We start from the raw sequence: 15,517 nt of genomic DNA, 5'->3' as shown, positions 1-15,517 counted from the left end.
TGCGATGACGTCACCCCGCTCCTCCTTCCCCCCCTCCCCGTGACGTCACCCCCGCGCGCCCCCGGTGCCGCACGCGGAGCCGCCATGAGCTGCCCGGTGCCGTGCGCAGCCTGGGTGCGACGCGGCGTTGCCAAGGAGACGCCGGACAAGGTGGAGGGGGGGCGGGATCCCCCGGTCCCCTCAGCGCCCCCCCGGTCCCCTCAGCGCCCCCCCCGGTCCCCCCCTAACGGCCCCGTGTCCCCCCCCAGGTGCAGCTGAGCCGCGACGAGCTCCGGCGCCTCGTCGGGGAGGCCCGCGAACGGCTGAGGTGAGCTGGGGGGGGGGGGGGTGGGCACGGGGCGGGCTGGGCGCCCGTCGGTGGTCACGGACGGGACCGGGTAGGGGTGGTGGTGAGCGCGGTGACATCCCGCTGGCGTCTGGTCAGCGGTGGCGTGCCCCAGGGGTTAACGGTGGGGTCAGCCCTCTTTAACGTCTTTATCGGTGGTTTGGGTGAGGGAGCTGAGTGCACCCTCAGCGAGGGGGTGGTTGGACCAGGTGATGTTGAAGGCCCTTTTCCAGCCTTAATGGTCCTATGACATTGACCGCTTTTTCTTTTCCCGGGCAAAGGTCATAAATCAGGCTTGAATTTAGGATCCCTGATTATCTCGTTTCCAGTTCTCACACTGTTACACAAAGTGCTTCTACTAAACAGACATCTGGCGTTTGCTTTAGAAATCACAGAATCATTAAGGCTGGAAAAGACCTCCAAGATCACCTGGTCCCCCCACCTGTGGGAGCCACCTTGGCTGGTTGCTGCCTGGGGACTGTGTGCAGGAGGGCAGCACGCGCTGCGTTCGGCAGGGCTGAGCTCCTGTGGAGCGTGCTGCACTCAGAGGCCTGGCACGTCCGCCTTAGGCCCTCAGTCAGCGTCTGCTGTGCGCTCCTCCTGCTGAATTCCTTGCAAGCATTCACGGAAACTGAATTATCCACAAGGAAAGGCAAGAGAAAGAGATCTAGACACACTTCAGTTTAGTTCCACCAAACAAAACTTATGCCATGCTTTGTCAGGAAAATGTGCAAGAAAAAACTTTCCCTATCAGCCTGAGAATAACGACATCTTCTGTTTTGGGAGAAGTCAGGAAAGGAGTTGAGTAGGTTTCCAAATTATTGGCATAAAGACTGGAAATCCATGTGAGCAGCCAGGACTGCGTGCTGAAATCTTGTTGCCAATCCGCTGAATGATTTCCTGGAAGCATCCAGTCCGTGTTGCTTCCTCAGGGGATGTCTGTCTTTAAACAGGGAAGGTGCTGATGATAGCGATGAAGATGAGCAGGGCCAGACGGCAGATGGCATGGACGTTGCCACTGCTGAAAGAGCTGAGTCTTCTCCCAAAAATGAAGACCAGGAGGAAACCTCCGAAAAGCTGACTGACGATGAACTGGCTGAATATGATTTGGATAAGTATGATGAAGAGGAAGACACAGGTAAGAGAAATTTTAAATGTCAGATACACATTGCAAATGAGGAACCTTTTCACCTCTTGTGGTACTTGAGGCATGAGTACCCTAAAACTACAGAGTGCTTTGTTTCAAGTGCTGGAAATTCACGTGTTGAATTATTTCCTCGTCCCAGTTTAGGAAGTGATTTAGTGAGTGAAACAGTTTAGTGTCCTCCTCCCTGGTGCAAGAACTGAGCAGCGTTGGAAAGGCTGTCACACCCCCTGCTGCAGTGCCGGAGCACAGCAGCAAGAGTCCCTGAAAGCACTAAGCAATGTAGCTTACTGAGGTTCTCCTCGTGTTTGGGACTTGGAAGTTCATTTAGACCACTCCTGATATTTTGCAATACAGGTACCGGTACAGGAGCGTCTAACTTCACCTGTCGTTGACACATGTAAGAAATGTTCTGAAATTCCCATCTAGGTGATAGAAAGCTCGGAGAGACTTTAGCTGGGCTGGCAGTGTATGGGAGCAATGATCAGGATCCTTACATCACTCTAAAAAACACTGTAAGTACTATACAAATGCTAAATATCTTAAACAGCATTAGCTTAGAATTCATTTAAGCCTAATTCTCTGCCTGACTGCCTTGGGGTCTTAGGTGCTTGCAGCACTTTTAAAAGGCTTGCCAGGTTTTTGCTCAGACAGATTTTTTCCTTTTAAGGCTGCTTTGTGCAGCCCCCTTTCTGTGCACTTTTTACCTTTAAGTCAGATGTTAAGGTGAACTGGCTCATGATTTAGGACGTGTACTTCCGTACGTGGAGTGGCTTGTCAGCTCTCTGATAGGACACAGAAAGTGCTTGAAGAAATAACAAGTCTCAGCATCGCAGGTCACTAATGACCAAAATTAGACGACTTGTGAGATTACAAGCCTCTTACATCTTCCGCCAGTTTGTGGAAGAAATCAAGCTGAGATGGACCCAGGCTATTTTAGAAAACAGGGTTACAAAGAAAAGTAATCGTGTTATATTAGGGCTATGTCTTGAAGAAACACATCCCCGTTAAATAAGCATCAGTTAAAGCATAATCGCCTATTTCTGCCTGTATCAGTTTCCATCGAATATCAGATGGGGAACATCCTGGCAGGAGCTTCGTAGGAGCTCTGCAGGGGAAGAAATCATCTCTAGCTGTAGTCTACCACAGGCTGAGTGTCAGCGCTGTCCTGTGGCGCAGCCTCTTTGTCTTTTTGTGGTAAATGGAGATGCAGCGTGTGAGGCACGAGGTAATCCTTCCACTGTATGTAACAGTGGTGTTGCCTTACCTAGAATGTGGGGTGCTTCTTCAGAAGTGATATGGAGAGACTTCAAAGAACATCCAGCAATTTAATTTAGAAAGATGGATTGTGACTGCCGTCTGAATTAATGTACAGGGAGAGGCTACAGAAGTCAGTTAGAAGGAGAGGCTTCATGCGAAGAGACAATATAATTTAGAGAGCTGCAAGGACTGTGATCATCTGGGGCAGGGGGGTGGGGTAGGTGAATTTTTGAGACCTTTGCTAAGCATAAAGGTTCTGATTTTTTTTCTGGTAGCTGTAGTTTCTGTACTATTTTAGATTCTTCACAAAGCTTTCAAAATTGAAAAGTAAGACTAGTTGTAGGCTCCTGCCACAATGTCCAGTTTGTTTGTAAGGGACCCTTGTCAAACGTGTGATCTCACACGAGAAGTCGTGGTGGCTTCACGTACCATAACAAAGCTCAGGGAGGAAGGTATATGTGCATCTTTAAAACGAGTTCACTTGCTACATTCATTTTGGGGCACTGTATGTTTTACGTGTGTTCCGCTGAGCCATTGGTGATTTTTCTTGCTCGCATGTACTAGCAGAGAAGATAAACGCTTTGAAAGGGATTTTATAGTCAGAGGTGCTTGCCCTGGGAGAACGTGAGCTATGTGGGTCCCTTCCAAGTCGGGATATTCTGTGATCCTATTTATTCTGTGTCAGAAAAGCTGGCTTTCTTCCAGACACGGAAAAGGGGAGCTCCCTTTTCTCATCCCTCTATGCTCAAATCCTTTCCACAGATTCGGAATACTTTTTAGTACTCTCCAGCATACATTTTATGTTATTGGTGTTTATTACCACCGCTGTTGAAGGCCAAGCACTGCACAGCATTAACTTGACTAACTCAGAGAATTGCAATACCCAGTAGAATTCAAATATTGAAAAAATGCTTGGAGTGAATAAAAAAGAAATTATTAAAACCTTGCAACTTGAAAGCCAAAAGGTCCTGTATGTGTTGTATATTTGTAGGGCGGTGGTCTGTGTAAGATTACTGACTTTTATGTACAGTTCTTAGTTTTCCACTAAGAAAAATTCCCGGAATGCCTTCCATTCCTCAGTAACAATGGAAATTGGATGGAGGCTACTGTTCTGGTGCAGCTGAATGCCCGGTATAGCTGCAGGCAGCACTTTTCTGGAAATATTTTCCAGAAAGTGGACAACGCGTTAATGCTCTTGGAATTGCTTCCTGTGCGTGAAGAGCAGCCACAGTGTGCTTATTGTGTGAAACTGTGTTACATTATATAAATGCCCCAGGCATGAGAGCCCAAGGGAAATAAGAAATAAATGTGGGCCCCCGGTGGTGATTTTCGTTTCAGCAACGGGTTGCATCGTGGTAGCCTCAAGAGATGGTTTCATGTTTAGTAATTAAACATTTCTCTAAATCCAGCTAGGTCCGCATAAATGCTCCTTCAGCCTGCATAACAACTACTCAGTATCCCCACGGTGGAGCCTGGTTCCTGCCTTTCTGCATTTACCATCAGAAGATGTTTTTTTGGGTGGGTGGGCTGCAGGGCGTTGGTTTTCGAGTGCTTTCAATTCTGGTTAGAAAATATTACTGATTCAGCCTTTTGTACTTGTGCAGTCGCGTGTGTGTGTACGTGCCTTGCTTACGTCTGTTGTCCTCTCCTTTTCACTCTTCAGGATCAATATGAACAGGAAGACTTTTTGATTAAATCCAGTGACAATCTTGTCCTTTGTGGCAGAGTTGATAAAGACTACTGTAGTTTGGAGGTCCACGGTAAGTAACAGGATTTGTTCCTTACAATGAAGCTAGGAAATAGGTTTTGCCCAGCCCGTTTGTTCCATGTGGCTGTGTAGAACAGGGAGTGGGGGTTGGTTTTTGGAGTCTTCGGCTCCCTACTGTGTGAAAACTGTTTGTCTTCTACCCTGATTTCCCATGTGACTGAATCTAGACTTATTTCATTTTTTTAATTACTGATTCTGTAAAATTAATGTTTAAACCATCATTAATGTCTCCTCGTGTAGAAAATGGTGATAGTACAGAGCATTTATTTTGAAGTGATTCTTACAAAGTAGTGTGGAAAGTTAGGAACAAACTGTCTAAATTTTGCTGAACTTGTCACTTCCTTATCTAAAGTATGCAGGTGAATGTTAGTTCATTATGTTTAATTTTGTGAGCCATAACATTAGTATTTGGAGGCTCTGGCCTCTGCGTTGAAACTCTGAACGCATCGCAAATTTGCATTTCAGATCACCTTGGGAATTTAGTGTTTGCCACATCTTCCTTCTTTAGAAGTGAACTATAAGTTGGCAGGTTTTCCTCTTCACTGATGCCATGTATATCTCTGATTCTTTTTCAGTTTATAATCACGAAGAAGACTCATTTTATGTACATCATGATATTATCTTGCCTGCTTACCCTCTAAGTTTGGAGTGGTTGAATTTTGATCCTAATCCTGATGAATCATCAGGTAAATGACAAAGGATACTGTAATTGTCAAGTAAGAGTATTTTTTACTTGAAAAGTATGTTATTGTCATGTTGTTACTAGGTAGTTTTCTCCAGTGGGACTAAGAAATAAACCCAAGATGTTAAGAGGGAAAAACTGTGTAACAGTTTTAATCTTGGTGCTGCTGGCATAACAAGTCATGTGACTAAAATACTGGTTTAATTAGAAATAGTTATTGTTAATTAACAGACCAAAACAAGCTCTTCTCTAATCTGATTTTTTTTTTTACATTTGTAAATGAAAGGTTGCTTTTGTTAAACTCATTATGGCCAATGCAGTTGGTTAACTTTAAAACACAATGAGATTTATATATACTGATGTTTTTAGTAACCCTTTTCCTGTTTTTACAGACTTTTTCCATATCACGTAGAGTGTTGTTTTTTTTGTGTTCCTTACATGTGGTGCCTTATATGTCTTCTTCAAAAAGTTACTTGTACTCAAGGGGAAGTGTACTAAAGAGCAAGTCAGAATTTTCTGGCAATATCTGCAGTATTTTTAAACCACTTCTTGTCAGTTCTAATCACCAAAAACGTTCAGATAGAAAATTCTGGCATGTAAACATAAATCTTACCTAATCAAAGAAAGCAGCAACAGTTGGGTTGCCAGATGCACTGTTTTTATAACTAAAAGTGGTTGCCTTTGCATTTTTCTGTGTAGGAAATTATGTTGCAGTGGGTAACATGACCCCAGTTATTGATATTTGGGACCTCGATATAGTGGACTGCTTAGAACCAGTCTTTTCTCTTGGCAACAAGAAAGAGAAAAAGAAGAAAAAGAAAGGAAAAAAAGTAAGTATTGGTTAAATGGAAGAAACGTAGAGCAAGGATAATGTTATTACTTCTTTCCTACAATGAAAAATATAAAACCATAGGTAGTCTGGTTTAATTCCCACTGTCATGTTGAAAGATGGTGTCTAGACAGGTTACAGAAAATAATGTTAGGGTAGTATACAGGAGGCTGAAACTGCTATTTTCCCATGACTTAGAGAGCTGATAAGGCGTTGAGCAATAAAGGACAGGGTTTACTCTAATAAACCACTGTTAGTCAGGATTCACCTCTGTTAGCTTTATCCATCTAAAACTGAAGCATGTTTTAAGGTAGTCATCGAGATTATCTAGGGTGAATGCATAGAGACACGCCTGGAGAATGACTGAGTTTCTTTTAGTGGGCTGCGGAGAAAACCTTAATTACGAAAGAGTAAGGCGTAGGTTTCGACTCGATGCCAAGTTCTGTGATCTGAATCCTACCCTCGTTGTAGACCTGTGTGTGCCTTGGTGATTTGTCCGAATTCTTGGGTATGTAGAGCAAGTATGGAAGATAGCATAACTTAATCTTCTATAATTTATTTATAATAGATTCTTCATAAAGTACTTAAAGATTCTTTAAAGTAAATACGGATGTGAACACTTGATATATAGCTAATCATAGTTTCTCAAACAAAGGGGCACTTCAGTGTTAGTCAGTTGTAGAACACGCTGTGTGTAGTTGGGAAGGGGTTTTACTTCTTGAGCTCTCAAACATTCTCATTTTAGAAAAAATAGAAAAAAATACCCCAAGAAAGGGAATTTGTTCTTTGAAACTTGCTTCTGAAAATCCTTGAGTTATTAGAATTGCTGTTGAAGGTAATCATTCATGAATGTTACCTCAATTTGAAAAGCTGTTTGCCCTGTGTATGGATAAATAAGGTCTGGAGGAAAGAACAGAAAAAGATTGGGGTGACTTATAGGTGGTTTCCAGTTGCTGTCCTGGAAGACTCCTTCGAAGCTTAACCACTTTAAATTAGAATTTGCAGGAGCTGGCAATTACAAGGACCAAAAGTGCGGTTGATTGGGAGGAGAGAGAGGAAACTGCCAGGAGCATTAAGAAAAAATTTGAAGAAGCTGCACATTAACTGGTGAAAATGAAGTTTCTTCTATAGCCTGAAGGGAGTTATTGGTTCTGTAAGCTCTCCTGCTGTGGATGGAGCAGTAGACTTGGAGTAGGAGAAGTGCAGGTACTGCAGGCGCAGTTCTACCAAAAGCCTTGTTGCAGCAAGAGAAAATACAGTTATTTGTGCAGGCATTTAAGGAATTCCTGTTAATGTTTGATTTCCGTTGAAGGTGTAGCATTCTAAAGCCTGTTGATGTTGTATCTGCATATACAGAATTTATCTGCAGAAGGAACGGCGGAAGGACATACTGATGCTGTGCTTGATCTTTCATGGAACAAACAAAGCAGGTAAACGAGTACGTCAATAGCAATGGCTGGATACAAATCAGCATACTTAAGTAGGCATGTTTTTTTCACAAATTCAAAACTTTATGTAGTATAACACTGAACTTGGAAGCAGGGCTGAAATGAATCAATTCTCAGAAATACCTGTCCCCTTTTTATTTTTCAAAGCTATTTTTTAAATTATTATTTCTGTTAATTTCTTTAATATGTATATATTGCTGCAGATCATTTTTATTTGCAAGTTGTCCAGGTGAAGGCAGGGCTAAGGGGTGTCCAAGCCATTCAATAGATCAGCTACATTTAATTCAGATGGACAAATTGGAATAGCACAAGGTTTGCCCTGATCTGTGCCAATCTGCCAATGACCTAAAACACCATTTCAACAGGTGGAAGTAGCTTTATAGAAGGAAGTCCTTGCTGTACTTTGTGTTTTTTTGTGTTGTTGGTTTTTTTTTCTCTCCCCTCTGCCTTTTGCCCTAGAGCTGTGAACAGAAACCAGTGTGAAAGCCCTGACAGCACAGCTATAGAAATGACTCCGGCTTTTGGGAATTCTCTGTTGCCTGAACGAGCTAGCAATAAAGTGGTGCTATTGAAGCAACACAAAGCTGGCCCATCCTGGGGGAGAGGTCAAGGGCGATGTGCTGATGGAAATAAAGATGCCACTTGTTATTGCTTAGGTGGTTTTTAACGATTCAGCTGTCAAAGGATCTTCAGAATGGGCCTTGAAACTGTACCAGTCAGATACAGACTGATAAGTCTGTTTTTTTTTTTTTTCCTGCTGTCATAAATGTCTCTGAAGATGCACAAAGTCCATGCATGCTTCCAATCAGCAGGTATCAGCATTTACTTAAAGTTCCTTGCTATTTAGACAAAGGAGGAAACACCCACATAGACATACGATAAACATACATAGGCTTCACCCTTAATTTACAGTGCAGTCTGTTGTTCTTCAATTATGCATAGGAGCAGAGTGTGTTAGTTATTGTTCATTCTACCCGTCTGACAAAAGAGTAGCTTTCATGCTATCTGGAAATGATTGTCTTGTGATAATATAGAGACAAATCACAGAAATTACAGCTACAAGAATTAAAGTGTCTGGAATGTATAATTCAGTAATATACAGTTATGAACACATTGATACCGATAGATCTTTCAAGAAATAAAAGCAGCCTTTGAAATGGGAGCCTCATGGGCTGAAGCAAAGAACTCCTTGGAGCTGCTTATATTTGAATGCTTTTTTTTTTTCCTTCTTTAAGCAAGACATGCTGTGACAGCTCTCTATAAATAACTGTCTGCCTGTAGGTCTTAATGGTACTTACATTAATGTAACATATTCTCATAGCCTTCACTATGCATTTTTGTAACTTTTTCTTGAAACATTGTTTGGGAGAACAGTTTTTCCAGTGGATTGTTAGGTGTCTCAGTCAGAAACACTTCCTTGCAGGGGGGAACGTGGAAGAAGAGCAGTTTCAAGCAGAAGCAGCGTGTTGAGGTTATAGATCTGTTGTTTAAATGCAGTGGCAGTGGTTGCAGGGTGTTTTTGACAAGCTTTAGGAATGTTTTGAGTTTCTTCTGATTAAACTTAAAAACTTTTATTGCTATTGACACAGTTGATCAAATTTAAGTTGAAATGTGGGGTCTGTAAACTAACTGTTAAATGTTAGTGGTTCCTGTGAACGCTGTAGGATGGGTGTACAGTGTTGGGTCTTTATTACTTATATAAACACTCAGATACCGGAGAGCAAAGTATTTTGTTAAAAATAGGTTTGTCCAGCTCTTAGCTGTACTTATATGCTGACAAACCAAAGCTGTATAGGTAATGTTTAAAAAAAACTTTCTGTCAAAGGAAACAAAGTGCCTAAAAGCCTTTCTCACTTTGCTTTGCTCAGAAAGTCTCCCATTAAATGATATTTTTAAGTGGTGTGGGGAGGGAAATGCAAGCAAAAATGTCAGTGTTATAATATAAGTATTTTACTAAAATAACATGGTCTGTTTGTAGTCTTTACTTGTAACTTAGAATTACCTTCAGGGAAGTTATCCCTTAGGCTTGAGATACATAGGCCATAGACCAGTGTGCTTAATCAGGCTCTGTATGTATTTAGGATTTTTGACCACTATTAGTTTGTGTCTATATAAAGATTTTTTTTTTGAACTTCACTTTTGATGCATTATCAGGAACGTTTTAGCAAGTGCGTCTGCTGACAGCACTGTGATTTTGTGGGATATGTCCGTCGGTAAGGCAGCAGCCAGCCTGACGCTACACACAGACAAGGTATGTAGTAATTGCGATGTGTCTTCCACTGTGAAAAACAGAGAGAAAAATACTGCATTTTTTCACTAGCTGCTTGGTAGTGAACCCTTGGAACAACAGGTCTATAATTTTCCAGCCAACTGTGCAGAATTCTTTAGATTTCTGAATTAGTTGCTTTTGCAGACAACGCTGTGTTTGATTTTAAACGTGTTACTTTACTTACCCTTAAGGAAGTTTTGGGAAGACTTGCAGTAGGCTTTTGTTGTTTGTTTGCTTGTTTTTTTTTTAAAATGCCTTTTGTGTAAGAGCCCTGAAGGTTGGGAATCTGATAGTGCTGCTAAAATCTACAAAAAGTAGATCTCTGAACATAAGTCGAACTGTAAGTCTTGTGTAAAGAAATGAGTGTTGTTTACAGTGTGTTCTAGGTAAGAAAACTTTAAAATAAATTTTACTAAAATATATAATTTAGAAAATGTATATATAGAGAGTGATAGATACATCAGAAGTGAACTAATCATCTCATTTCTTTTGGTGAAAGTGCTGAGGGTTTTTTGTTTGTTTGTTTGTTTTGTGTGTGTGTGTGTGTCTGCTATGTTTGTTCAAAGGAAGTCTCTGTATGTGTTATCTCAATACTTATTTTTTAATGAAATCTCCTGTTATCTAGGTCCAGACTTTGCAATTTCATCCATTTGAAACTCAGACCCTTATTTCTGGATCTTACGATAAGTATGTCAGGGTAATATTTTCAAATGTTACACTTAGAGTGGCTATTAATTTTGAATTAAGTCTCACGTTTTCTTTTTTTTCACTTGCTTGTAGCACTGCCAAATTTTAGCAAGGTTATTATTTTTTTCCATTAAGGTAGCCAGGTTTGTATGTGGCCAAAATGCTGCTTTCCTTACCTCTTTCTCAGCTAAGCTAAATCTTTTAACCATCTGGACTGCAATTTCCTGTGTCAGGTGTCTGCTCCAAACTGAATTTATTTCATAATTTGGCATCTTGGCATTTTCTGCATTAAGAGTGTGCCACTGCTCATCCCTGCAAAAACTTATCTATGTTTTTCCAAACTGTAAGACCAGACTGGAGATATAAAGGGCTTTCAAGTCCCAGTCAGCTCTGCATAGCCCCTATTGACAGGCGTGCCATAGCCAAAACTTAACAGGCAATCCTGTAATTGCAGCCTGGAGTTGCTGTGAAATGGTTTGTCTGCTCACTTGGACTAGCTACTTAAACATCCTGCCAGCCAAAAAAAGTTCTCTGTTCTTTCATCTCACAGGGATAACTTCTAATTTTGTGCTATAACCATGAGTTTTATTTTAAATGAATTTTTATTCTGCTTTTAAGGTTTTGCCTTGTGTTAAGGTATTTAAAAACTCATTGGTCTTTGGCCAAGCCTTTATGTTCTCTGACTTGTCTTATGCTGTTGCTACGTCTGCTTCAGTAAAAGTATTGGAGAAAAACCTTGCGTTGTTGTTGGGAACCTGCTTCTGTCCACTTTCTTCCCCTTTGTTTTCTTCCATAAAAATATGGTCTCAGCGTTTGGGCTTCTTTCAGCTTCTCAATTCCTTTTTAGCTAGCCCTTTAATCCCATGCACACCTATAAACCAGTATATTGTCCATAAACTAGTAGACTGCCTTTGTGGATTTCTCTTGTAAAGCATCCAAGGACTGCAGGCAATTCAGTGAATGAATGAATTCAGTGAATGAATGCTTTCAAAACCTGAAAGTTAGACCATAAAAAAATTCTGTATGTACTAAAACAGTTTTAGAAAATGCCTGGTAAAGGAACTGAGAAAACTAGATCTCACATTTCTTAGGCTTTAATTAAAGGTAGAGTGGGAATGAGTTACATTGTGAATGTTGGTTGCAGTGAGATGTTGCAAGAGTGACAGCATTGCTCGTTTCTTGTGCTTGCATCCAGGAGCTTTTTTGGTTTGGACAGATTCTGCCACCACTTGCCTGAGCACGTGTCTGTAAAGAATCCCAGAGGACCTGTTAACTCCCATCTATTCCTTCTCCTTTTCAGACTAGCATTTACCTAACCAAATTTACATTTATTCATTTATTTATTTATTTTGGTTAAAGCATGTTTGCAAATGTATATGTATCATAAATTGCTTTCTGAATTAGAGCATTATTTTTGAACAGTAATTAGTTGACTTTAATAAAGCGCATTCATAATTCATTTATATGCATTATGGTCTCCTATATGATAAGCACCTAATGTATTGAGCAAGTCTGGGCTCTGTTTGCTTAGTCTCACATAGCCCCACTGAATGTAACCAAGGTGCAACTGTGAAGCTTATGCAAAAAGCTTGTGCTTATCTGAGAGGTTTTCAACATCTGTTATTTAGTTAGAAGTCTTAAGTATTGAAGTAGTTCCCATTTTAATTTTTGAATTGTAGTTTATACGTACCTTCTATAGGTGCCAGTGGTAAAACAAACTTCATAAAGCGTTCTGCTGTGATTTTTATTGTTTTTCCCCTTCCTATCTGTTTTCCTGATAGATCAGCTGTGCTGTATGATTGCAGAAGTCCACAAGATAACCATCGAATCTGGCGGTTTAGTGGTCAGGTTGAAAGAGTAACTTGGAATCACTTTTCACCGTGTAATTTCTTAGTGAGTATATATGCTTCTCTTCTTGGCCTGTTGGCTGTTTCATTTAGCCTGTATCTTTGTGTTTATGTTTCTGAATCGGATAATAGAGCTGATGGGGAGTCGGGCTGCCAGCATTCCCTATTTCAAAACACAACGTGCCAGAGGTTGTTCTTAGGTAGATTTTTCAACATATATATAGAAATCAGTTACTTATTTGGTATCTTCTTCTCGTTGTGACAGTGTGAAAGCAATTGATGCTGATGCTTTTTCATGCCAGAGGTGGCATCTTTGCTATGTTCTCATAGCATTCAGTGGCTGGGATATATTGTCCTGTGCGTAGTTAATGTTACATTTCTTGCAACCAGGCAATTGCAGCTGAGAAGTAGCTAATTAGAGTTAAGATCCTGAATACTGATTCAGTGTTTCACATCAGCACTAGAGGGCACTGTTCTCTTACCTGGTATAAAGTAAAAATAGCTTGTTTTTATCAAGATTTTTACAATAAAGCTTTTGAACAGAATTTAAAAACAAAACTTTTTTGATATCTCAGTTATCTGCCTCGTTCTCTGTTGCTTTGTGTATACAGCCCACAAGAGCAGCTGCTCAGTTCTGTTGGGTTTGCCATGTAGATCTCTCTCAGTGTACTCACACTAACTTTGCACAGGCCTACTGGGCAGCTACTGGGTGGCTCCAGAAAGTTTGAACTGTTGGTTTAGAGATGAAAGGCTCTGTATTTCAGTGCCTAGCATTACAACCAACCCTAGCAGTGCAAACGTCTTCAAATCAAAATATAATTAAGAAATTTGACCAGGATTATGACTTCCACGTATGTCAGTGCAGTGTAGTTTAGATACGTGGAACAGCTCAGGCACCAGGCTTGTGGAGTCTGACTTGGGAGGTGCAGAGCTATGTGTTACATGCCCAACGGAGAAGCACTGTAAGTCCGTCTCAGACTACAGGGATTTAATAGAGGGTGGGTGTTATGTCGTAGAAGCTTTCTTCAAATGAATGGCTACAGCTGTTTGTTTTTAAAGTATTGTGGTTTCCTTAGGCAAGCACAGAGGATGGCTTTGTGTACTGTCTGGATGCTCGCTCTGATAAGCCGCTGTTTACTCTGAAGGCTCACGAGGAAGAGGTGTCAGGTAAGTTGAGCGTGTATCGTGTTTGTTCCCAGTGCTAAGGCTTATTTGGAAGATGTCTTCAACTGATATGACTGAGGTGGTATTGAATCCTTCCTTAACAAAAACAAAAAAAAAAGGTTGTGCGTAGTGATCATGTGTAGCTGGACTGTGAAACAATCTGTGCTGAGAAGCCACTGTAAGAGACGGACTTTAAAAATGGTGAACTTTTCACAGCAAATACTGTGAAGAATAAACATGTCAAAACAGGTCTGTTCATTTGGGACACAGTCCCTGTGCTTTTTGGGTGAGGAAGGACAGAAACTATGGACTCTGGTCCAGGACTATGAACTGTAATGTTTACCTTCTGTATCCGTAATTATTCTATACCAACATTCAGTCTGGTGGTGACCTAGGTATGGCACATGGGGAGGTTTTCACACACTCTGCTTTAGACTACTTTGACCAGTATAGGAGCTATAAAACACAACTTGAAGCACCTGATTAAGTGCCTAAAATGAGATCATATGAGTATGCCCCGTCGTCTTGTATGGCTACGGAGATGTTCCTTGGCAAATGAAGGAAAAAACTACTTGGGGAAGTCAGGTTAGGTGAAGTAACGGAAAGAAGCAACTTCGTACTGCTACTGTCATTAGATCGAGAAACAAAATAGACCTGCATGAAGTTATTTTGCTCTCAAAAGATTGTTACTTCTCTCCCGGTAGGGAGCAGTGGTAACATAAAACTGTTAATAACTACTTGCATCTTTTTGCTGGAACAGAGCTTAGTGTGAGGAGAACCTTAGGTTTGTTCCTATGATTTCACTTTAAAATGTATCTTCATCTCTGAAACAGTGATTCGGTGATGCTCTCACAGCCATGCATTCTTAATCTTCCAGGGCTACAGCTGAGCAGTCAGGTCAAAGGGTGCCTTGTGACATCATCTGCGGACAAATATGTGAAAATTTGGGATATCCTGGGAGACAAACCAAGTTTAATCCATTCCAGGGATATGAAAATGGTAACTTTCATTTCTTGGTTCCAAGAAGATTTTAATATAAACTGTCTGCTGAATCTGTTTTCTAACTTGAATCTTGTTTTACATAACATCTTTTAGGGAAAAAAAATCCCATCTGTGTATTCTGTGTAAATCATTCTTATTACAATGCAATTCTTGTTACAATTCAATTCAAGATGTAATTGGCAAACTGCTTCAAAGCCTTAGACTTGAAAATTAGGTACCATGTTCTGGACTAGAACTAGGGGTGCTCCAGCGTGTATCTGCTGGGTTCAAGATGAAGATGTGATTTATTACTCGTAATTAACAGCTCTTAAAATTTTGTAAAGTCACAAAATTAAAGTCAGTTTTCAAGAAACAGAGAACTTACATTCGTTAAAACTTGCCTGGTGAAAGTATTCGCAGATGGTAAAATTGTTTTAAGATGATATTTATAAATAAATAAATAAAATCTTTCTTCCTCCTTCCCAGGGTGTTCTCTTCTGTGCAGCTTGCTGCCCTGACTTCCCCTTTGTTTTTGCCTTTGGAGGAGAGCGAGAAGGGCTGCGTGTTTGGGATATAAGCACCATTTCTGCAGGTAACATTATAATTTTCTGGAATCTTGATGTTCTCCCCCCTACCCCCAGAGTGTATTTGTATATAGAGTAATGTAGTATGGTTTTGAGAGAAACTGTCGGTTAACATTTTTAATGAAGTACCCAAAGACTAGATGTTTTCACACTTTGAGCTTAAAAATGTTGTTTTGTTATTTTTTTTCTATCTTGGAGAACTGTGTTTGCCATGAATTATTTTCTTGTAGCTGAAGTGTAATACCTTATCTCTTATAATACCGATGTCATACTTGTTTACACCAGGAACATAAAGAAAAAAGTATCACATTCCTGAGTACCTGTAGGAAGAAAATTGAGGACTGGTTTTGATCAGTTGTCTTAGTTGCATATAACTCAGTGATGTGATTTTTTTTTTTTTGAGAAGGCTTTTAAGAGCTTGGTGGAAACCAGAGACTAAAACCAGAAATAAATAATTTAAACTGTTTTGCTCTACAAAACTCATCCATTTCACAGTACTTAAGTAAAGGAGTTACGCACAGGGAAACGT

At 40.6% G+C, this 15,517-nt stretch overlaps 1 protein-coding gene across 2 annotated transcripts in view; it reads left to right on the top strand.

Moving 5' to 3' along the window:
• Positions 1-15,517, top strand: part of PWP1 (PWP1 homolog, endonuclein) — an 18,096-nt gene continuing 2,579 nt past the window's right edge. The window contains exons 1-14 of one of the 2 annotated variants that reach the window (XM_083838932.1): positions 1-150; positions 249-307; positions 1,279-1,463; positions 1,899-1,984; positions 4,393-4,489; positions 5,073-5,183; positions 5,879-6,009; positions 7,365-7,438; positions 9,611-9,707; positions 10,351-10,412; positions 12,194-12,305; positions 13,336-13,426; positions 14,301-14,422; positions 14,891-14,996. In XM_083838932.1, coding sequence (XP_083695058.1) covers positions 85-150; positions 249-307; positions 1,279-1,463; positions 1,899-1,984; positions 4,393-4,489; positions 5,073-5,183; positions 5,879-6,009; positions 7,365-7,438; positions 9,611-9,707; positions 10,351-10,412; positions 12,194-12,305; positions 13,336-13,426; positions 14,301-14,422; positions 14,891-14,996 — 1,399 coding nt within the window. In that variant the 5' untranslated portion in view covers positions 1-84. The remainder of the gene's footprint in view (positions 151-248; positions 308-1,278; positions 1,464-1,898; positions 1,985-4,392; positions 4,490-5,072; positions 5,184-5,878; positions 6,010-7,364; positions 7,439-9,610; positions 9,708-10,350; positions 10,413-12,193; positions 12,306-13,335; positions 13,427-14,300; positions 14,423-14,890; positions 14,997-15,517) is intronic. The other variant, XM_083838933.1, reaches the window with a different exon arrangement.

The sequence above is a fragment of the Anser anser genome (assembly GCF_964211835.1).
Source record: "Anser anser genome assembly, chromosome: 1".
Lineage (NCBI taxonomy): Eukaryota > Metazoa > Chordata > Aves > Anseriformes > Anatidae > Anser > Anser anser.
Note: the sequence above shows the minus strand (reverse complement) of the source record. Positions and strands in the feature narration are given on the sequence as shown.